The 25,468-nt window shown below is 36.5% G+C and overlaps 2 protein-coding genes across 2 annotated transcripts; one reads left to right on the top strand and one right to left on the bottom strand.

Moving 5' to 3' along the window:
• Positions 1–12,326: 12,326 nt before the first annotated feature.
• On the bottom strand, positions 12,327–16,339 carry LOC104239405 (S-adenosylmethionine decarboxylase proenzyme). Its single transcript, XM_070159983.1, has 4 exons — positions 16,176–16,339; positions 15,947–16,017; positions 13,965–14,108; positions 12,327–13,863 (listed from the first exon to the last, which is right to left on the bottom strand). The coding sequence occupies exon 4, from the start codon at positions 13,650–13,652 to the stop codon at positions 12,567–12,569; it is 1,086 nt and encodes a 361-aa protein (XP_070016084.1). The 5' UTR covers positions 13,653–13,863; positions 13,965–14,108; positions 15,947–16,017; positions 16,176–16,339; the 3' UTR covers positions 12,327–12,566.
• Positions 16,340–24,679: 8,340 nt separating this feature from the next.
• On the top strand, positions 24,680–25,201 carry LOC138880194 (uncharacterized). The gene is made up of 2 exons (XM_070159868.1): positions 24,680–24,946; positions 25,049–25,201. The coding sequence occupies exons 1-2, from the start codon at positions 24,680–24,682 to the stop codon at positions 25,199–25,201; spliced, it is 420 nt and encodes a 139-aa protein (XP_070015969.1).
• The last annotated feature ends 267 nt before the right edge of the window (positions 25,202–25,468 follow it).

The raw sequence follows: 25,468 nt of genomic DNA on the forward strand, positions 1-25,468 counted from the left end.
AGTTTCGTCATCGTCTTATGGTCTTACACAGGGGCGGATCCACATTTTGGGAAGTAGTGTCATGCGATATCGCTTTGTCGAAATTTTTTACTAATTATATGTATTAATATTTTGAGAAAACGGATAAGTAGGAAAGAGTATTTCTTGGTGTGTTGGTCATGCGCTTGATTTTGCTCTGAGAGGTCAAAAGTTCAAACCTCAACTAGTACATCTTGTCTGCTTAAGACTCAACAAAACCAATAGACTAAGACTATTTCTTGTTTAGAAATATGATAATTAACGCTATTATTCTCGTTCTTCTATAAATTTCAACATCGCTTCTTCTATAAATTTTAACACCGCTTACAAAAATTTCTGCATGCGCCTTACTCTTACATATGACATGACACACATATATATATTTACTTTTTGAAACCGGAAAAAAGTTAAAGATTGTCATATTTCTAAAGAGGCATTCTGTTAGAATAAAACTCAACTCATCATACTATTGTGCAATGAGTTATAATCAAACTAATGAACTATTGCCTACTTAATCAGAGGGAATTTATATCATGAGTTTGGACCTATATTACTTCAATTCTTCATTTGTTTAGTTTGTTTAACCTGTGCCAAATGAATATGATGACATTTTGTTAATTAACTGTACTAAAGTTAGTTGAAAAATAAAACGAGCAAAAAACTGCACCAACACCCTTACATCACATACGCACACCCGTATTATAGGTGACAATCGTTGTTGAAGCTTTACCCTTCGAAGGTCATAGTGGTCCATGTTGTGGTTGTTTCGGTACTTCTGTCAGCCTTGCACCTCTATTGACTTGTGATTGTACTAGCATTGGCTGGACTCAAATAACAATCAGCCTCAAGACTCCAACCACCATCTCCACCCACCCAATGCCACCAGACCACCAACCGGCCTCCTGGTTGGAGGTTGCCTTGCAGGGGCAAGGGCTTTCATACGACTTTAGTCTGGACAACAAGAAAGTGACGCTGATAGTGAAAAATCCGGCACACCTCGCCAGAGTGACAGTGGAAGCCTCAACAAGGCCTTAGTGGCGTTTGGCCCTTTCCTATGGCAATCGATGGCCAACAGCGACAACCCATCACCGATAACAGACCCACAAACACTCAACAACCACATCCTCCAAAACTTTCAATCTCTCCCTCCAAGTGTGGAATGAGCCTAGTCTCAGCCCAAACACATGGACCACTGAAACCACTACTGAATCTAACTCTCATTCTGAGTCTGAAGAGGAAGTCTCCTCCCCCTCAAGTGTCAGGTCTGTCAGGTCCATCGATCCCTCAAGAGGGATCTCACCAATCACCCACATCCCCAGTAATGAACTACGCATATGGAATGTAAGGGGTGGAAACAGTGCTGAATTCAAAAGTCACTATTTAGAGATGGTAAGGATGCACAAGCTGGCAATGTTAGTCCTGCTGGAAACAAAGATGGCTGACCATCAGACCTTGGCTCAAAAACTGGATTTCGACATGATCATTCAATCTCCAGCGGTAGGACTATCAGGGGGAATTGTGTTCATGTGGAAGGAGGACCTTGTAGCTGTGGAAGAAGTGGCCACTACCCCCAAAGTTATCCACGCAATGGTAAAGGTAAGACCTGATCACTCTCCTTGGTTTTTTTCAGCTATTTATGCTAGCAACACCTTAGTTGAAAGAAAGCTCTTATGGGAGCAGCTTATCACCATCTCCAATAACATTAGATATAATTGGTTCATAGGTGGAGACTTCAATGAGGTCTTGAAGGTCAGGGAAAAGTTAGGGGGCAATCCTATAAACTTGAGCCGCAGTAACCTATTTTGGAATTGCATAAATAAGTGCCACTTAATTGACCTAGGGTATAAAGGAAGCAAATACACTTGGACTAACAAAAGATACTCCAACAGTACTACCCTAATACTAGAAAGAATTGATAGGTGCTTTGCCAATGAGGATTGAATTAAATAGTACCCTGAGGCAAGTGTTCACCACCTCCTTAGGATCCACTCAGACCATTGTCCCTTAAAAATTCAAATGGAGGGGCCCCCAAGTAATAAATCATCCAGGCCCTTCAGATTTGAAACAATGTGGGCTAGCCACCCTTCCTTCCCCAGCATTATCAATCAAGCTTTCTCTGGCAAGCCCCCTCTCCTCCAATCCACTAATAAATTCAAAACTCTAGCAACAAAATGGAACCAAGAAGTCTTTGGAAACATCTTTCACCAAAAGAATAGACTCTTGGCCAGAATCAAGAATCAGTGGCATCCAAAAGTCCCCTAGCTACCAATTCAGTAGCTTCCTCCAAAATCTTGAATCAGAGCTTAATGGTGAGTTGAATCTCATCTTTAGGTATGAGAAAGACTTCTGGAAGCTGAAGTCAAGGATCAGTTGGCTAAATGAAGGGGATGCCAGCACCGGATTCTTCCACACTTCTACCCTTAATAGAAGGAGGAGAAACACGATCTTATCCCTTAAAGAAGAAAATGACAACTGGATCAATGACCAGAAAGAGATCCAGTCCACTACTGTTGACTTCTTTACTAAGCTATACACAACATCCCACTCTTAAGTCTCTTGGGCAACCACTAACCACTCCGCCATGGAACCTACACTGCACCAAAGCCACAAGGTCTTCATGGACAGGGCCCCTCCATATGACTGAAATAAAAAAGGCTGTCTTCTCCAGCAAATCATTCAAATCCTCTAGACCTGATGGTCTTCATCCCTTCTTCTATCAAAAATACTAGGATATTGTTGGGGACTCTGTCTCAGAATTCTGCAAAAAATATTTCAGCACTTGCTCCATGGATAACACCATGAACCAAACCTTTTTTGTGCCTAATCCCTAAATGTCCACAAGCCTCAATGTTGAAAAAACTTCAGACTCATTGATCTTTGCAATACCATCTACAAAACAATCACTAAAATCACAGTGAACAAGATAAAACCTATCCTGCCCCACATCATAGGACCAAGCTAAGCAAGCTTCTTAACCAACAGAAGGGCCTGTGACAATGCCATTATTGTACAAGAATACATCAACCATTTCAGAAAAATGAAGGGAAAGAGTGGCAATATGATCCTAAAAATAGACCTGGAGAAGGCCTTTGACAGGATGGAATGGTCTTTTATTAGAGACACTTTAGATGCCTTCAACTTCCCCAAGGACCTATCCAAACTCATCATGTCTTGCATAAGCACCTCCTCCATCTCTATCTTTGTCAATGGGGGTAAAACTGAACCTTTCAACCCATCAAGAGGCATCAGACAGGGGGACCCCATGTTACCATATCTATTCATACTATGTATGGAAAGGCTATCCAGATCCATTGACAAAACTGTCATGCAAAACCAATGGCACCCCATAAGCATAAGTAGGACTGGACCAAAAATTTCTCACATTTTCTTTGCAGATGACCTCACCCTCTTTGCTAAAGGTAACATCAGAAACTGCAATACCATCATATTACACAACTTCAATAATCAGTCAGGACAAAAAATAAATCTAGCCAAATCCAGAGTCCTGTTATCCTCAAATACCACCCAGATACCTCTCAACAACTCACCAACCTCCTGTACATCAAACACACCACCTCCTTTGGAAAATATCTTGGTTTTCCCATTTTCCACAAAAAATAATCAGCCTCAGACTTCCAATTCATCATTGACAATATGCAAACCAAGTTGGCTAGCTGGAAAACAAACTACCTCAACATGGCTGGGAGAACAGTCCTGGCAAAAACCACCCTGTGTAGTATCCCAAGTTATGTAATGTAATACATTACCCTTCCAACCAAAGTAACCAATCAAATTGATAGAATTCAAAGGAACTTCCTCTGGGGCACCACCCCTGAAAATAAAAAGCTTCATTTGATTAAGTGGGATGTAGTCACCAGAACCAAATCAGAGGGGGGGCTAGGGCTGCAAAAAGCTAGCTTTAAAAACAATGCTGCTCTAGCAATTCTAGCATGGAGAGCTTATAAGAATACCAACAGCCTTTGGGCCAGAGTCCTTATCCACAAACATTGCAACATGTCCAGGCCTACACATGTTTTGAGACACCGTGGGAACCATAAATCACCAATTTGGAAGGGTTTACAAAAGGGCTGGGAAACCTGTAGCAAAGCCAGCAGATGGGTAGTTAATAGAGGGAATATGGTCAACTTCTTAAATGACACTTGTATTCCTAATCAGCCAGCCCTCAGGAAATTGATAGAAGGTCCCCTAACCCATAATGACCTCCAAATTAAGGTTGAAACAATTCACAATATGGGCACTTGGGACACCTCAATCCTGTCATTTGATTCCCCCCCCCCCCCCATATCCTAAACCTCCTTAAGTCTGTGTTCATTCTCAATGTAGCCGCTAAGGAGGACAATCTAATACGGGGCCTCATAGCCAATGGAAAATTCTCCAATAACACTACTTACTCCTTTATAAGCAGAAAACACAAGCTTACTATCCTGGGAAGAACAACACTTCAAGTGGATTTGGAAACTCCTAAACCCCAACAAAATAAAGCATTTTATCTGGCTCCTAACTCACAGAAGACTTCCCACCAGGAACTTTCTACACTTTATTGGATTAAACTGCCCCCTTCAATGCCACTTCTGTGGATTCGAAAAAGAGGACACTGAGCACATCTTCTTTCTTTATCCAAATGCTGCTCAGTTTTGGAATGCCATCCATCCAAAAGCTTCAGCTCCATCACACTCCAATCCAGTTCTCAATGGCCACCTTTGGCAATCAATTTTTCCAACACTTAAAAGTGTGAAGTATAATAACTGCCTCAACTGGGACAACTCTATTCCTTACTGCCTCTGGCACATCTGGCTGTCAAGGAACAACAATGTGTTCAATAACAAAAAATATCCCATCAATGCAAACAACAAAATTGATAAGGCAACTGGTATCATGTGCTTAATAATACAAACCAAAATAGTGCACCCACCAAATCATGCTTAAATGGACCCCACCACCAAGAGACTTCTACAAACTTAATACTAATGGAGCAACAAAGGGTAACCCAGGAATGGGGGGAGCTGTGGGGATTTTTAGAAACCATAATGGAAACTGAATTTTGGGATACACGGAAAACATACCCCAAACAACAAACATAAGGGCAGAAATTAAAGCCCTTATCAGAGGTCTATAACTAGCTGAACTAAACAACCTAGTTCCGCTAGAAGTAGACACTGATTCAGCAGAGACAATCAATATGTTGATTAATGGAAATCTAATATTTGACCCTCTAATTTGTGAATGCAGATTGTTGATTCAAAGGATGGGCAGCGTGGTGGTGAGGCACACATATCGGGAGCAAAACAGGATAGATGATACGCTGGCGAAGGAAGCAGCAAAGGAAAACTTTTTGAACAAATCAGTATCTCTAGCAGTTCCTCCGGTGTTTGCCAATGATGTATTTTGGGCAGACATCCTAGGAACTGAACTACCTAAATCTTTTGTGGGTTGCAAGATAAGTACAATTATGCAAAACTTTGCATCTTTGGGGACCATAAAGTACCCAGTAACTCCCAAAGTAGTGTAACCCCCCGTTTTAACTAATTAATATACTATCCTTTTGACAAAAAAAAAGGCCTTTTGTCCCTTACTTGGTCTTTTCCTCTCTTCCCTCAATAGCACTTATCGTTTGGTAGGAGGTATTAGAAAAAATAATGCAAGCATTAGCTCTATGCATTACTAATACCTTGTTTGGTACATATTTTCAACCTGTGTATAACTAATACTTGTATTAGTTATACATCATACTTGGTATTATCATATGTATAAGTAATGCATAGAAAACCATTGCATTAGTAATACCAAGGCTATTAATGCATGCATTAGTATGGTTAAAGACAAAATTATCCTTAAAATCCCTTAAAGCTAGAGAATATGGAGGGCATTTTTGTAAACAACTATTTTTCTTAAAAATTATGCAATACATTATAATTTTAATACACCACACCAAACAGTAAATAAGAAATAATATCTGCATAACTAATGCTCGCATTACTAACACATGCATTACTAATTCATGCATTACTAATACACCTTATTCCGTACAATTCTTATATACCCTATCAAACGACCCCTACATTTCTATTTGGGGGTAAAATAGTGTTATCAATTACAACAAGCCAAAGTCTGACTAAAACCCAGAGTTGGATATAACAACTCATGCATGCAAAGAATAAGAGCAAAACTTTGCTTTTGTATTTAAATAACACTAGCCATTGGTCGTTCACTCCTTGGTTCCCTCCTCTCCCCAATGGCGACCTGTAGCACATTGAGTTCAGAGAATTCAGTAGCTTTCGTACACACCCTGTACATACATACATACATATATATATATGAAGAAATTTATTAAATAGTTATAAATATTTTACTGTGAAGTCAGTTACTATTGTAAAAATGGAATTTTACAGCAACGGTAAAGTTGTCTTCGTGTAATCTATAAGTTATCGGTTCGAATTGTGAAATTAGTCATTGATGCTTGTATCAGGGTATGTTACCTACATCATACCTCCTGGGGGTGCAACCTTTTCCCAAACGCTATATAAATGCAGGATATTTCGTGTACCGGGTTATCCTGCACTTAGAGTTGTTATTGTATACTAACTTAAGGTCATTCTAGGAACCTATAAACTTCATATACCAAATGTTTTGCGCCACCTTAAAAATTTTACAACAGGTACCCTCTCAAAATGTTTAAAATGCAAAAAAACAGATACATACACAAGGGATTTTTTACTACGTTTTCTACCAGAAAAAGGGTGAAAACAGAATTATAACTTGTCTTTATTGGAAGTAAAAAAAGCAAATTACTACTCATTGCAGACCGCAGAATCATCTCAGTAAAAAGAAGTACAATCTGGTTTCACCTTAGCTGCAGTTCTTGGCATTTTATTTGCTCTTTTTCTTGTCTTCAATTGATAGTTTGTACTAATTTTTAGTCAACAAACTCAATTCTTTTCTTTTCTTTTCTTTTCTTTTAATCTTTTTGTAATATGCCAAGATTTACCTCTCCAAATTGTAACCAGTAACCCTCTCTGATATTTAATTGATAGAAGATTTTCTACATTGATCATCAGTTACAAATATTGTTCGAACTTAAAAATTTGAAAAGTGAACATCATAGATATTGGGCTAATTAATTGAACAATATAAAGAAGGCTATATAAATAGAAGAATTTTCATAAAGTACTATAGTTTAGAGCCCAGTAATTATAGTTTGCCTAATTATCATTTGTAGCTACTGTTCAATTGGTATCAGCTTGTATCACTTGTATTCAGATGCACAACGAATACATCATGTGTCGACGAATACATGTATCAATTATAACTAAGGCGAAATACAAGGGTGTATACAAAAGATACAACTTGTTTCGACAGTAAAGATACAACTTACATTCATAATCTCTTGAGTTCGATCTTAAATAAAATGTTCTTGTTAAGAGTCAAACTCAAGACCCTCCGCTAAGTAAGCGGTGACTCTAACCAACTGAGTTATAAGAGCTTGTTGCTCTCTTGTTTTAGTTAAAAACAATTAATCTCTTATTTTATGAATTTGTTATAAAATTCAAATATTCCTTCCAGGTAAGGGTAAGGCTACGTACATCCTACCCTCTCATACCCCGTTTGTGGGATTATACTGGGTAGTTATTATTGTTGTTGTTGTTGTTATTGTTGTTGTTGTTGTTGTTGTTGTTGTTGTTGTTGTTGTTGTTATACACTAGAGCTATTTAAAATTATCTGAGAAAATGTTATAACAAAGTCATGGAGCAACATATTCATATATATACCAGAATGATGATTTTAAGGTGCAACATATTCATTCAAATGATAATATGGTTGATTTAATTTGTTCACCAAATTTCTACATGTCAACCTTCAAGAAGATAGTGTACAAGATTAGGATGCGGAGGCTCAAGGATGTGAATTGATGCTCTTATCAGGGGGAGTTAATACGCGTTGTACTCTTTTTTCCTTATAAGGTTTTGTCCCACTGGATTTTCCTTGCAAGGTTTTTTAACGAGGCAACCAAAAGGCGTATTATTAAACATGTGTACTCTTTTCCTTTACCAGAATTTTTTCCCACTGGATTTTATTTTAGTTAAGGTTTTAACGAGGTACATTACCTATTGAATAGACATTCAGGGGGGTGTTATAAATAATATTTTATTTATGATAAATGTCTATATTTTATACTTGGTGGCTAAGTCACTTTTTTCCTTATAAATAGAGAGGTTCTATTCCCTTGTAATTTATCTCAAATCAATAAGAATTCTCTCTCTACTTTTCTGTGCAATACTCTTTTTCTTCTTTTATTTGTTTCATAACATTTCTTTTCTTATAGTCTTTTTGTAATATGCCAAGATTTTCCTCTCCAAATTGTAACCACTAATACCCTGTTTGGCCAAGCTTATTTTTGGCCAAAAGTGCTTTTTTTTTTTGCCAAAAGCACTTTTGGCCTCAATTTGAAGTGTTTGGCCAAGCTTCTGGAAGGAAAAAAAGTGCTTTTGAGGAGAAGCAGAAGCAGTTTTGGAGAAGCAGAAAAAGTAGCTTATCTCCAAAAGCACTTTTTTGAGAAACACTTTTGAGAAAAATACACTTAGAAGCAGTTTTTTAATGCTTGGTCAAACACTAATTGCTGCTCAGAAGTGCTTTTCAAACTAATTAGCCAAACATAAAACTACTTCTCACCAAAAATACTTTTGAGAAAAGCACTTCTCAAAATAAGCTGATTTTTGCAGCTTGGCCAAACGGGCTATAAGCCTCCCTGAGATTAAAAGAGAGAACAATGATCATCAGTTCCAAATATAGTTATTGGGCTAATTAATTGGACATTATAAAGAAGGCCATATAAATATGGAAATTTTACACCCTATAGAAAAGCTTAGTACCCTATTTATTTTAAATAAATATCATTTTAAAAAATTATATTATATAGCTACCTTTTACCCTTTATAGCAAAATATCTAATTATAGTTATATCCTACACTTAAGGCAATATATACGCTAATTAATATTTTTCTCTCTCCCTTTTCAGATTTTCTCTCACATAATCATGGTAAATTTCACAAACAACGTTCTCTCTCTTTTTGCACACACTTTACTCTCTTCTCACATAAAACCACGATTGTTGCCTCTGTTCGTTAACGAGTTAATGCACAAACCTGCTGACTTTTCTCGAGTTTTTAACAAATGTAGAACAACAAAGAAAGAAAAGACGGTAAATATCAAGTTGCTTTAACCATGTGAGATTACCTTAGGGTTTCTTAAATGAAAATTGTTATCTGATTGGTTTGTCGGTAACACATCGAAAGGCTTTAATAAAAGCAACAACCGTCTCCATTCAGGATTTTTGCTTGACAGCGGATTCGTCGGAAATTAGGGTTTGTTCTTGAATAAAGACGACGGATTTTGGGGCTGAGCAACTTGTTTTTCTGTTAATATATTTTAATGTATTTTCAACAAATCACACTATATTTTCATGTATTTCATTGTATTCATTGTCTTTTTTTCATTGTAATTCAATGTATTTCGTTGTATTCCATGTATTTCATTGTATTCACTGTCTCACTATATGCCATGAATGTATTCATCTGTTTTTTTAATTAATATAATTTACGTATTCAAATGCATTATATAATTTCTATGAAGATTGCTATGTTTTTGGTGTATTTTTCAGTTGAAAATCTTTTTTATAACTGAAAATACAAAATTTCTGTGTTATAATTGAGTTTGTTGAGTTATATTAGGAGTCTATTATGTTAATTGATTCACTTTCCGTTTTAAAAGCAGTGTAATCCCCTATTTCACGTCGTGAATACAGTCGAATACAATAATCTGTCCAGCTGCAATCCCACGTTTTACTCCATGAATACAGTCGAATACACTCAAATACAACAACTGATTAGCTGGACTTCCTTGATTCACGCCTATTTTTGCTACTGTATTCATGAATACAATAGCTTAAATACATCAAATACATCTTATAACCACATAAAAGGTATCTATAATCCGTAATATAGCAAATGATATCTATAGATGGCTAATTACTACTAAAAGATAGTGTTTTATGAAAATATCTCTATAAATATAGGATTGACTATGTTAACTCCAGTCCAATATTTCAAACATGCAATTTGCACGTATCTAATCAAAAGTAAGATCATTTTTCAAGAGATCATGAATGTACTCAAATGATGAATTGGGAAAGGAAAAATTAAGATCTTTAGTTTGAACTTAATAAAGACATGTTTGAACTATTATTTTCTACAGTCAATTGTATTCGCTCCTCAAGGCAGTTTCCTCTTCTCATAAAAATTTTCCTGTAATTTTGACATGCTTCATATAGGTAAAGAATGGAGACTCAACAGATTATTTACGTGAAGGCAAATACATGGGAAATACACTACGAAAGGAGGATTGAAACCATCAAAAAGAAAAAGACACAGAGAAGTCAATATCACTAACAACAGGTGTATTTTGCGTGCTAACTTGAAAAAGAACTATATATTACAAAAGGAATTCTGTACATACAAATTATACGTTCATCCTTTTTCATTTTGTAGTGGAAATATACTTATAGTAGGAACTGTGATAAGATCAACAAAAATCAGAGTGAGAAGTAGGAGCTAGCAAAGTTCTAAGGTTATGAGTTTCGGTTTTCTACTAGTGGTGTTAAAACTATAACAGCAACGTTATATTTTAGTCTGTGTAAGATGTGAAAATGGCACGGGTAGCCACTATTTAAGGTGGTATTTATTTTTTATCTAGCAATTCTAATGTTGAGCAAAAATAGCCACTACTCTATTAAAATTAATATGAAAAGACATTTTTACCCTTTCTTCCCAAACCCTCGCTTCTCTCTCTGCATCAAATACATTGGAAATATTGGGTTCCGTCGTGGAACTCCTGCTTCATATAGAGCATAAATGAGTTAAGAATCCAAATAGCGGCTGGTAGGAGAGATGAATGTAATGTAATAGCAAAAATCTTCCTAGAAAGTTTTTTTTTTTTTGATAAGTGTTGTCCTAGAAAATTTAATAAGTGATAAGATTCTTTCCTGATAAGAACGCCAATTGCAAATCTTGTCTATATCTCCCATATAAAGTTGCTAATCTTCATAATTATTTTCATGAGCTGGGTCGAAACCATGACTCTATAGCATTTTCCAAAAAGGTTCACACCAAATCTAGAATCCAGATGCAACCCAGAGCTATTGAAAATATTGCTTTTGTGCTACATGGAGATTGACTTTAAGATATGACGTTGTGAAAATAAGAAAAAGAGTGATGAGTAAACAGGAAATGCAATTCCTTCGCAGAAGTTAAGTCCTAAAGTTAAATTCAAAAGTTAAGGACATGGTCCTGAACTTAGAGTTTCAAGTTCAAAAGTTAAAGAAATGTAGTTTTGAAGTCCTAAAGTTAAGTTCAATAGTTAAGGACACAAGTTCAAAAGTTAAGGACAGGCAGTCCTTGTCTTACAGTTACAAGTTCAAGTTAAGGACAATAGGTCCTTAAATTTGATTTCCAAGTTCAAAAGTTAAAGACATACCGTCTTTAACTTATAGTTACACGTTCAAAAGTTAAGGACAAACAGTCCTTAACTTACAGTTACAAGTTCAAAAGTTAAGGACAATAGGTCCTTAACTTTGACTTACAAGTTCAAAAGTTAAGGACGGTCTTGAAGTTTGAGTTCCAAATTCAAAAATTAAGGACAGGTAGCCTTGAAGTCCTGAACTTAGAGTTCTAAGTTCAAAAGTTAAGGACATGTAGTTTTGAAATTAAGGAAATGAGCAGAAGGGTATTTTCGTCCGGGCAGTTAAAGTTTCTTAAAGCAGTGACTAAAGACTAAAGACATTTTAAACGGTGACCCGTGTAAGATGCAACTTTGATCGCGTAGGTGTGGATTTGATTCTCACTATTCCTCTTCCCCTCCAACATCCCTCTATGCAATTGAAAATAAAATTATTTAAAAATAAAATCATCTTTTGTTTGGATTGAATAACAAAGAGGGAACGATATTTACCTAAGCCATGCAGAAAATATAGCTTAAAATTTTTATTGAAAAGACCAGTTAGAAATTTGGGCGTTGTCACTATACCTGTTTAAAATTTGCTATGTCCTCTAAATGACTACATAGCTTTTGTTCTTTAAATTAGTCATTTAATACTGAATTGCCAGAATTATAAAATAGCTTCTGTTGGTGTGGAGGAGTTGTTAACCGGTAAATGAATAACAGGTTACGATGCAATATCAAAAAATATAACGGGAAACCTAAAACAAACACATAACAATTTTGGGTAGGGCAAGAAATACACAACAAACAGACGTTTATTTGACACAATAATTCAAAATGCAGGTTCATAGGGCTTCGGGTGGAACACCAAAAAGCCAAGAATAGTTCAGAATTTGCACATCGGCATTACAAATCCGAACGACACAGCTTGGACATCAAGTACTTTATTCTGAGAAACACTGAAAAAACAAACGACACCGACACAGACAGAGACAGACACGGACACTGAAACAAAAAACAACACAGCCCTCAAGACACTACTCCTTCTCTTCTTTCTCTTCATCTTCTTTCCAGCAGCCCTTCAGAACGGACTTGGGAGATCCACAGAAAGGAGTTCTGGTGAACTTCTGGTAGACAATGGAACCACCCTTGCCAAATTCTTCTGGACTCCACTCAGCAAGAGAGTAGCCTTTCACATCAACAGAGCAAACACGCTCCAGTAACTTGGTAGCAACATCAGCATGCAAAGCAATAGAGAACTCATCTGGCTCGAAACATGCCAGCACCCTCTCAACCAGGGGACCCAGCTTCATGGTTTTCATGTCATACCCAACTGCTTCAAAGCTAGCATAGCTAAAGCCATCTTCCGGGGTAATGTGAATGGTTGAGAGTGCAGCTCCTTCAATTGAATTCATGGAATAACCACAGGGTTCAAACTCAAAATCGCATATCTCAGAATTGGGGAGGATCTTCCTTATCCCAGATCGAACAGTCATATGAGCAGCCGAGCTTCCTTCAGTCTTGTAAAAGACAGATGCCTTCTCCCTGTCCAAACCAGTCATACACATCTCAAGAGTGTAAACAGGGTCATTAGACTGAATAGGTCCTGCAGAGGCAGAGTAAACATGCCATTTCTGTGCTTTGTCAGGACTGCCCATAATCACAGCCTTGCTACCGGCAGCAAGCTTTCCAAAATAGCCATCGAGGACAGCAACTTCTTCAGAAAAGTGACGGTGAGGAAACGACTGAGCGCCAGGGAAAATGAAGCTCCCACGGGTATACCTCACGTCTTGTACTTTGAGAGACAGGGTCTCAGCCAACTTTAGGATGGGCGGAATTGCGAGAAGCAACTTTGTGGTGCCACAGGTTTTGATGATTATCTTGTAAGAATAAACAAAGAGGCTCGACTCGGAGAGGACATAGGAATCAACATCGTCATTTGATAGGGAATCAACAATGGTGCACTCAGCAGGTCCGAGAATCTCATCCAATTGTGCCTTTGAGAGAGATCGAAGTCCTTTTCCGTTGGGATCAGCAAACAGACCAGGCTCGAAGAAAGAAATTTCAAGCCTCTTCTCGAAACCTTCAAAACCAATGGCAGAGACAGGCAAGGCCATATCCATGATGAAAAATGTTCACAGCAGCAAAAGAAGTTAAGAGGAAAATGTTCCGAGCAATGAGCACAAAAGCAGAAAGTAGAAAAGGAAGGAAGAAAAGGAGTGAGGGCGCAAAAGAAACTGAAAGCAGAAATTTTTTTTTGTTTTTTTTTGGGTTGCGTCTATTGACGCGTTAAGGACGAAAGCTTAGGGAATATCAGGAGGGTTTGCGCGCGCACTGCATAAGAAGGTAAAAAAAAGATGAGTGTCAGTAACAATATCTTTACTGTCATTATCTATGGCTCAAGGGTCCTAAACAAAAGAGATCCAGATACTTACGTTGGAGTAAGCAGCGGATCGGAACTTCTTGACTCCACCGTTTGGTCGAACGTCTTCAATGCTGTAGCCGAGGGGAGCTTCGTAAAATAAGGAACTACTACTGGACTTCTTTTTCCCACCTTTTGACTCCATTAGATCATTCACCTGTACATGCCAACAGCAACTTGTAAGTCAGATAGGAAACTGTAGATAACTGACATAGAACTTTAACAGGGTGAAAAATAAAAATAAATATTTAGACATCTGATTTTTTTAATAAGTTTTAGACAACTAATATACTATCTGTAGATTACATAAACCTTTTTGGATGGGGAACGTTTTCTAGAGGAGATAATTGAACCATCATGGTTTCTGGATAGCACAAAGGAAGAACCAGTTATCCATAATAAAGATTTCCTATCACCATATATCATTTAGAACGAACACGCCTATGGAACAATTTGATCAAAAAGGCAGGTACGTCACCATGTGGCAAAGCCGTTGGCTCATCGAGCTACGATTTGCAAAAGGCATTACATGTCCAAGACCAAGATATAGTCATCCATTGCTCCCAAATATCTAAGAACCTCTAGCTCATATTTGTCAGTCTCTTTCTTAGTGATGAAAACATACATTCACGTACAACTATTATTAATATGCATCGAAAACTAACAATTACCAGTTATTTGACATAGAACATGGAGAAATGTCTTACTATTTCAAATACCATGTAACAACTATTCAATTAAAAAATCAGACAAAAAGTTTAAGAGTGAGCCCCTTAAGATTCAGAAACTATGTCAATATTAGGACTTTGAATTTTAAAATATAGAAAATAGACAGAAGCTTTTGCTTGAAGTAGTTCTCCAAAATGAACAAGTCATGTCATCCAACAAGTGTGTGACTCGCACAATCATAAATGTGAGATCAGATCACCCTTTTGATATTGTATATATATTCTATCCTTAAAGAAGATTAACCTATAAAGGATGGATTCTCCCACCTTAATATAGACGGGGAAAGGTCAAGTAAGGCTGCCAAGTTGGGTCCTACTGTTCAGCTAGAAAACAAGAATCTTTGGAATGCCTCCAATATACAATTGTAGCTAATTTTCAAAACGGAAAAAAAAATTAGGGAAAAAACAAAGGAAAAGGCCATATCCCAAATCCCCAACTCTGCTGGGAAAACAATACTCTCCGTCACCTTTCCTTTTAGAGGATGAAAAAAAAAATTAGGGAAACAATACTTTCTATTTAGAGGATGAAAGAATTTTTCCTTTTGACTATAATTTTAATATACATTTAAATATACTTAAGCTTTCATTTCTGAATATAGTGATTTTATTATCAAATAATGTTGGGCCTTTACGAAATACATATAGCATAACACAATTATTACAATCACATATCCATCTTAAATTTTACACATGCATAAGTTTTTTTTTTTAAAAAAAACACAAATCCTACAGTTCAATAAGTAAAAACATTGATCTTTTCAAAAACTTTTCAGACAAATGATGTCTCACAATCATATCGCTTCCCATCTGCCAATGCCCAAGTCTTGATGGAACAGAGTTAAGACGTATCTATGCAAGTGGATGACAGCAAGCTGACTCAGACACAGCTATTGTAAAAAAAAAATCTCAAATCTCCACGGGGAGAATAACGCTCTTAGTCACAATAATTTTCAGACATTTTAATATTTCCTTTATCGAAACAATCTCTCCTTTAATTGCAATTTTTTCATAGTTTTTAATATAAATCTAATCCTAAGAAATTCACATAAAACTATTTTGTCAGTAGTTCCGGCGTATAATGATTTTATTTTAAAACATCATAAACAATTATCACCAACCCTAGATCTACTTAAATTTCACACATGCATAAAACTTTTACAGAAAAAAAAAACAAATTCCTGAATTTTAGAACACAAATCAAAAAAATAGGAACATAACACTAAAAAAACGTTAATGATGAAACAAAAGCGTCAATCGTCATACTTACAATATAAAATTTGAAAATTGTTCTAAATCCGATTTTCTCCGATATATCACGATCTTTTCCTCCAATAAATCCTGCAAAAACGAAACAAAAATCGAATCAAATAACAAATTCAACAACAAAATAAATCTAAAAGGTGCAGATATACGAAGAATACGAACAAAAATAACAAAAATTGAATCAGGAACAAGTTCAACAATAAAATAGATTAAAAATGTACAAATCTACTTACAGAAAATTCCGAAGAAGAGATGAAACCCTAGAAATTTGTCAGGAAGAAAATTCCGAATGAGTTACCAAGGAAGAAAATAGATACGCAATATTATCGTGAGCTGTTTCGGAGAGGTTACAAGTTGGGGTATTTATATTGGATTTGATCACATGATTGGTCCCTTTATTCTATGTATATTACAGTTAAGCCCTTTTACTTTCTGAGAATTTTCCGTTCGCTTAATGAAATGACTGTATTGCCCTTTGAAGTGGACAAAATGGTAGGTGGCCATGACTTGGAGTCTTTTTAAAATGGTGAGTCCACTTGAAAACTTTAGTTAGTTACCAAATTTGTCCTTATATTTATAATTTAATTCCATTTAAGAGATTTAAAAGTTGTTGAGAATTTAAGTTATTTCTTTTTATGAAATTGTTAATCAGATTTTCTTACCAAGATTATTCTCATGTTTAATTTAAAACCATTTTTTAAATTCTCTTCTAAAGTGGTTGATAATTCAATTTCCTTCTTTGTTGGAAATATATTCTTGATTCTTGTTAATCATTAAGTATAAAGTTAGTCACTTATTATTTTTTTCCTTTTTTGAATTGGTCAAAAAGCTTATATTAATATTATTTTTGTATCATTTAACAACCAAAGTCACATTTATCAAAATCTTGATAGGATTACTTTTACTTTTTTTAACAAGATTGCCTGAATTTTTTAGTCGGAATAATGGGGAAAAGGTTAAAAATATGATACTAGAATAGTCTAGAGTAACTCTACCACCAATGTAATTATTGAGATACTAAAAGAAAATTAATATGACAGATTCAGAGTATGTAAAAATTATAATAGTCTAATTTAATATTTCGTGTCGTTTTGATTAAGATGACTAGTTTAAGTGGTTTGTGGTGATTTTGTCTCTACTCTTAACAACTTGAGTCTGAATTTTTATGTTCCAATACTACAAAAACCGGTTACACTAATGAAAAAAAAACTCAAAAAATATTATTCGGATTGTAATTAGTCTCGAAAGATTACACGTTGATGAAGAGAAATACTATTAAGTGAAGGTATTTTACAATTTTAATTTAGTTGGGGGCATTGCCTGTGTAATTACTTCACGGTTTTTTTTTAACAAGGGAATCCGTAATCGCCCTACGATGCGCACGGATATATCTCATTTCTTGTATAAAAGTCCGCAAACCAGATAGGAGGATAAACAACAATAGGTAATCCCCGTAAGGCGGGCTCGACCGAGGAGATATGTAAGTGGGTACTCCGTGACTTTGTTATGACATTTTCTCAAATAATTTTAAGTAGCTCTAGTGTATGACAACAACAATAACAACAACAAAAAAATTCAGTGCAATCCCATACGTGGGGTCTGGTAGGATAACGTGTACGCAGACCTTATCCATGTCTTACGAAGGAGAGGCTATTCTCGATAGACCCTCGGCTCAAGAACAGTGAAAAAGACACAATAAACAAACAGTAACAATGGCAAAGAAATAAGTTAACAGAAACAAATAGCAGAGCCTGTAATAGCAAAGGAACTAGGAATACGAAGCTATAGGAAAAGTGCGAAACTACCGGCAATAACGTCACATCGTCTAACAACAAGGAACTCGGAATAAGAGAATACAAGATTAGTACTACTACTAGTAGTATGACTAGAAGAGACTCTCGACTACCTGTCAACCCACAACCCTAATCCTCGACCTCCATACCTCCCTATCAAGGGTCATGTCCTCAATAAGCTGAAGTAGTGTCATGTCCTGCCTAATCACTTCTCCCCAGTACTTCCTAGGCCTCCATCTACCTCTCCTCTGACCCGCTATGGTTAACCTCTCGCATCTCCTCACAGGGGCATCGGTGTCTCTCCACTTCACATGCCCGAACCATCTCAGTCTCGATTCTCGCAACTTGTCTTCTACAGAGGCCACATCTACCTTGTCCCTAATAACTTCATTCCTAATTTGGTCTTTCCTAGTATGCCTACACATCCATCTCAACATTCTCATCCTGCTATTTTCATCTTCTGGACATGAGATTTCTTGACTGGCCAGCACTCGACTCCATACAACATAGTCCGTTAAATAGCTCTAGGGTATAGTTATATCATATTCTCATAAATTGTGATTTTCCATTTGATCATATATTAGCTACTTACTCGTGGTAGGTGAGACTCTTCAAACCCGAATTCATTTTTGCAAAAGGGCAAAAGGACAATATGCATGGTTCACCTAATAATGGAATTTCAATGAATGGACAATTCTACAATTTGATGCATTGAATTATTACTAAACTAGAAAATGTGGTTCCCATTTTTCTGTCTTTTCGCTCTTACTGCTTTCTCTCTCTCTCTCTTTTTTAATATATAATTTTTTTCTACTCTCTTGTTTCACCTTCTCAAATTGACTTGACATAATATTTCATAAAAAATGAATTTATTTGTAATCTTAAGAATATCATAATATTTTTGTGACAATAAAATTTTTAAAATTTGTGGTATTAAATATCTCATAATATATTTGTAGCTACAAAAACTTCTCATTAAGGTCCAGTGGCAATAGCAGAATTTTCATCAAGGAAAAAAAAAGTAAATACATGAAAAAACTAAGGGAATTCGACATGTAATATATATATAATCCTCATAATAAAATCTCATGTAATTATTGTTATTCTCCTCGTACATTTCAAGTTCTCTTCTTATGCCCGAATGCATGTTATTTCGCACTTGGTCACAATGACTAGGGGTCGTTTGGTTGGAATACGATTTATACCGGTATAAGTTATACCGATATAAGTTATATTTGGATAAATTATGATGTGATTAGTTATGCTGGGGTTGTTGTTTATTCGTTGTTTGGTATGTTGTATTAAGAATGACAATTGCATAATTTCTAAGAAGAAGGTATAAGTTATACCGGTGCTAATTACCTCACTTTCTATAAGGTATAAGTTATCCCAGTATTAAAATTAACATCGGGATAAATTATACCTGGTTTGCTAACCAAACAAAGTATTAAGGTGGTATTAATTTTTTTATACTACCCTTATACCTTCTTATACCTTCTTATACCTCATACCAAACGTCCCCTAAGTGATCAAATAGTGAGGACCCGTGGTAGGTGAGTGTTTTCAATGGAATTTACAACAACAATCCAGTATAATTCCACTAGTGGGGTCTGGGGAGGGTAGTGTGTACGCAGACCTTACCCCTACCATGGGTAGAGAGGCTGTTTCCAGATAGACCCTCGGCATTCTTCCCACTAAGAACTCCCCACCTTGCTCTTGGGGTGACTCGGACTCACAACTTGTGGTAGGCTGTTTCAATGGAATTTGACTTCACTATTTCAAAGTGCTACATGTTCCATGAAATAAATGAAACTTAATTGAATCACGCAACAAGAAAAATTGAAACTTCGTTGAATGCATTAGGTCACATACAAAGTTGTTTCTATCTAATCTATAGATTACGGATTCAAGCTATAAAAATAGTCACTAATGTCTGAATTAGAATAAGCTTTCTACATCACACCTCTTGGGTTGCGATTTTTTCCCAAACTCTACGTAAACGCGAGATACATTATGCACCAGGCTACCTTTTTCTTAAACTTCAATGAACGGCTAATACTCCAGGTAAATGGAAAAGAATTAGACAAGTGTACAACAAGGAAAACGTGCTTCCTTAACTCAATTTCCCAATCTCCTCAACATTTTTTTTTCTTTAATAAAAATTCCTTTCCTCCCTCTACAATCGTGAGAAAAGATTATATTCTTTCACACTATTTATTTTATAAATATATAGGAATAAAGATCGATATCACACTATTTATTTTATTAATATATAGGAATAAAGAAGGTTCAAAATACTGTTGTGGCGATAAGGCCAAAAAGATTCCAACTTGTATGTTTGTATTGGTGGTGAAAAGAGCCACGTGGAATATTAGATTGCTGACATGGCATAACACATAAGAGCAATAATATAGTAACGCGTGACAGTCTTATTTGATAAGATAAGAAAAGGTACGGGAGGGAAACACCCACGAGTAGGGGTGAGCGTCGGTCGGTTATTATGAAAGTACGGTTTGGTTTATCGGTTTTCGGTTTTGTAATATTAATAACTAAATCAAACCAAAGTATTTATGGTTCGGTGCGGTTTTTTCGAGGTTCGATTCGATTATTTCCGGTTTAATTTTTCGGTTATTAACCATATTTTAGGTTCGATTTTCAAAGTTCTTGATACAAGTTGATTACAGGCCCAACTGGTATGAAGGCGGAACCCCATTTTCTTTACCCAGAGATTTAATTGGATGTGGCTCAAGCTCTAAGAAAGTATTAATTATGATCACTTTTGCTTGTCGTATCATTCGAGTAGTAGACAGTGGTAGATGCAAACGACCATCTTTATCCAGCATGGTACTTGGCAAAACCTTAGCTGGAAGAGGATTTTGAGTAAGTCGAAACGGGCAGCAATGTGTTCGAATCCTTAAAATCGGAGATGTCACGATCGTGATCATCTTTAAGCGTGTGTGCATAAAACATGAGGCCGAGAAAAGCAGCACTAGAAGTGAAGAATACGTAGCTCGGTAAACCAAGTCCATTTGCTCCTTCTATCATTTTGTCAGTAAACATGTCAACAATCACACCACCAAGTCGGGTACCGGACTTACTATTATTGGTCATAAAATTGTCTACAATTGCATCTCTTACTAGTTGCTTGGAATTATCAAAGAGCTCAACGACAACAACTTCTGGAGGTTTAATACAATTGCATCCCAAAATTTCAGTTTTTCGGTTTAACCGAAAACCGAAATACAAAAACCGTAAACCGCACCGAATATCGAAAACTAATAATTTAAAAATCGCACATCAACCGAATAACCGATTAAATCGAAATCGAAAAACCGAAATTCACTGTTCGGCCGATTTTTTCGGTTCAGCCGGTATTATGCCCACCCCGTGGGCCACGAGATAAAATCGACCCTAACAACTGGCAAAGACTGCATCAAGACAGTAAAAAGGGAAGATTCATGAACCTTCAATTAATGAGGAGGGGAATCAGAATCGTTACAGAATCTCGCAGACAGTTACGATTACCAATTATAATGGATCATTAATACCATTAAAGCTCGTAATGGTTTAGCCATAAATAGAAAGAAACGTTATATATGTAAAAAAACCTCCATATAAGAGGAGAGAATTTCACTTGCAAGGATCATCTGAGACAATATTGGAATATATTCACTTTACTTTTCTACTTTTCTCGAAATTCATTATATTGACTTTGCAATCGATTATTTCCTTATTTATTCTTGTTATTTTCCTTTGATACCATTGAGAAAGTGAGGAAAAACTTGGTTATCAGAAGGCCGTTTCTTTCTAAAATTAATCTTTGACCGAAAGATATATTTTTGGATAAATAAATTGGTTCTGTTGTCGGGAAACTGATAATCTTTTCACTTTTTAAATTTATTTTTCTGTCAAACAACCATGTCAACTGCCAACGATAACAACCAACTGAACTAACAGAATCAAGAAGAGGGTGAAACTCCAATCCCTTCCGAGAGGGGTCACCTCAAAGATCAACATCACATACGAATAATCAACAAGGGAACGATCAAACTGCCGAAGACGCATTAAAACAGCTAATTACATAACACATCAACAATGCCTTTCAAGCTTTCGTTAGTGGATTGCCAACTCTACTACCAACTCTACCTCTAAGAAACACTGCATTCATAGAAAACCCACGCTCATGACTTGCTAATTCAAGCAGCAGAGAAACTCCCAGCGAATCTCGCAATGGATGGTCAAGTACCCCAAATAATTCTGATTTACAAAGTTTAATACTAACTTTGCAGAAGCAACTCAAGGAGCAGAATGATCGCATAGAACAAATACTTGGTGTGCCACCCGTGATTAAAGGAGTGGATATTGACAATTCACAATAGCCCTGGAAGTCAAGTGTCGCTCCCTTGCCGATTCTAAAAAAGTTTAAAATGCCCGATATTCCAAAGTATGATGGAACAACCGACCCACGAGATCATGTAACTGCATTTACAACTGGCGTGAAAGGCAATGATTTAACCAAGCAAGAAATTGAATCGGTGATGGTCAAAAAATTTGGCGAAACACTCACAAAAGGAGCACTAACACGGTATTCTCTTTTACCGGAAAATTCTTTTGATTCTTTTTCTGAGATTGCATATTCATTTATAAAAGCGCACTCAAGAGCTCAAAAAGTTAAAAAGAGGATGGAAGACATCTTCAAAATAAAACACGGAGATACGGAGCTACTCAGGAAATTTAAGGATAGATTTCAGCGTGAAATAATGATGTTACCGCGAGTACCCAATAACTGGGCAGCCATGGCGTTTGCAAGTAACTTAAATGAAAAGAGCTCAAAAGCCACGAGGAGGCTCAAGGAAAGCTTATGAGAATTCCATATTACAACTTGGAAAGATGTCTACAACATGTATAGTACGAACCTGCGGATAGAGGAAGACACTATCACTCAGTCACTGAGAGATGAAAGAATGAGTTCGATGCGATCAGAAACTGAGAAAAAAGTCCAAAAAGAACAGGTACAAACCTTACATGGGACCAGCAGGATGGAATTGACGTTATAAACAAGAAAATCCGAGGTACGGTTCTAGATTAAGAGACAGAGATGCGGGATCATCATCCAAGTTTCGGAAAGAGCGAGATATGCGGGATAGCAATGTTAATACGAAGGCAAAGATTGGTGATTATATTTTTAATGTTAGCACTTCTGAGTTGGTAGTTGTTTTAAGAAGTATGGGAGATAAGGTGTGGTAGCCAAAAGAAATAAGATCGAATCCTAGTAGGAGAAATCCAGATTTCTGGTGCGAGTTTCATAACGACCACGGTCATAAAACAGCATATTGTAGATTGCTACAAGGTGAAGTAGAGCATTTATTAAAATAAGGTTATTTAACTGATTTGTTTAGTGAGAAGGGTAAGCAAACGTATATGAAGAATATACAAGAGCCACAAAAATCTCCGTCACGAAAAAGAACGGTTAATGTGATAAGCGAAGGAGAGGAGGTCAACAGTGTGACATATACGACTGCAAAAAAGACATCAAAAATCATGGTTACCCACGGAAAGTGAGTTCGCCAAATTTTGGAAGAAGACAACATAACGTTTGATAATGCGGACGCAGATGGCATGATGATCCCTCACAACGATGCACTGGTAATATCTTTACTTGTACATGATACTAATGTGAAATGAGTTCTGATTGATCTAGGTAGCTCCGTAAATATCACTCTTTTAAGAGTGGTAAACGAGATGCAAGTTGATGATAAAATGGTGCCCAAAGCACGTACCTTATCTGGATTCGACAATTCAAGCGTTGTTACAAAAGGGGAAATAATGCTTACCACATTTGCAGAAGGAGTTGTCAAAGATACGAAATTTAAGTGATACATACAGACATAGCATAGAATATGATTCTCGGCAGACCTTGGATTCATGATATGGATGTTGTTCCGTCTACTTTACATCAAGTTATTAAGTTCCTGATGGGTTTTCAATGTCTTTGCCTTATGTTTCTTATGTTTGATGATCTAACAAACTTATTGTTAAGAACCAGATAGAGAACGTGACTCACTTGGTACACATTTCAAATGAACGAAGTTCAGTATGAACTCCAGCTAATGAACTGCTATAAAAAGGAACACGACAGGGACCTGATCCCTTGGTGTTCTCTGACAGATGTACAAGTCAACTATACAACTGGAACGCAATTGCAGAAAGTGACTGCCTACAAATCTACACGCGACAGTGCAGCAGTCACTTCCCATTGGGAAGAAGCGTGTACCAAGAATTGACATCACCATTGTGATGTCTTTTTCAGTATAACAACCTGGTGCAAGGCACAAGATATTCACTTGAACATTTAGTGATATTCTCTCAAGCATTAAAGTTTTCATCCAGCATTGAAGTCACAAGTGTATCATGAACAAGAAGACAACTCCACTAAAGGATCAGTTTCACAATGAGTCTATGTGTATCCGTAGTTGAGTTGTAATCTTGTTATTTGTTCTTCATTGTTACTCTTATCTTGCTTTCTTAGAAGCTGTGTTTTAGGAAACCCAAAATCACAAACCTTCTAAGTTTGTATTGTTACTAGAGTTAGTCATAAGTTAAAATCTTTGTAACTAGAGAGTGACAAAGTGGCTTGTGGTAAGAGCATCACAAGTTAGTTAAGTTGAAGTCTTTGTAATAGAGTCATTACAAAGTGGCTTGTAATAGTGTGATTACAAGTTAGTGAAGTTGAAAGCCTACAAGTGTAGGTCGTGATTTTTGTCCCCTTGAGTGGGATTTTTTCACGTAAAAATCCTGTGTCTCTTTTACTTACTACTTCATAAGTATTCTCAATGGAAACTTATAGTGGATCAGGTACTCTACTGTTTGGTGGACTCATATAAACTAACAATTGGTATCAGAGCAGGTTCTTTCTAAAAGGTTAACACCTAGAAAGGATCCCAATGGCTGCTCCACCCAACTTTGAGGAAGGACAATCAACTAACAAACCTCCTAGATTCAATAGTCAGTACTACGGCTGGCGGAAGACTCGTATGCATGATTTTATAATGGCCGAAGACTCAGAACTATGGGACATCATCTGTGATGGTCCACATGTTCCTATGAAGAAGCTTGGAGAAACTGGACCAATGGTGCTGAAAGACAGAAAGGAGTACAGTGATATTGACAGAAAAGTCGTAGAAAAGAACTATCGCGCCAAGAAAATCTTGGTATGTGGTATAGGACCTGATGAGTACAATAGAGTCTCAGCTTGTGATTCTGCCAAAGAAATATGGGAAGCATTGCAAACCGCACATGAAGGAACTACTCAGGTTAAATGGTCCAAGATTGACATGCTTACCACTGAGTATGAGCTCTTCAGGATGAAGTATGATGAGTCAATACAGGATATGCACACTAGATTCACATCCATCATAAATGAGCTCCATTCACTTGGAGATGTTATTCCCAGAAATAGCTTGTAAGGAAAATTCTCAGTATTCTACCTGGTTCTTGAGAGAGTAAGGTGAATGCTAGCACTGAAGCTAAAGATCTACAAACTCTAACCATGGATGAGCTGATTGGTAATCTGAAGACATACGAGATGAAAAGAAAGAAAGACAGTGAAAAGAGAGAGCCAAAGAAGGAAAAGAACCTGGTGCTCAAGGCTGAAACCAGTGACTCAAGTGAATACGCGAATGATATGGCATATCTTACTAAAAGGTTTCAAAAGATGGTTCGAAGAAATGGTG

Source organism: Nicotiana sylvestris, chromosome 10 (genome assembly GCF_000393655.2).
Source record: "Nicotiana sylvestris chromosome 10, ASM39365v2, whole genome shotgun sequence".
NCBI lineage: Eukaryota > Viridiplantae > Streptophyta > Magnoliopsida > Solanales > Solanaceae > Nicotiana > Nicotiana sylvestris.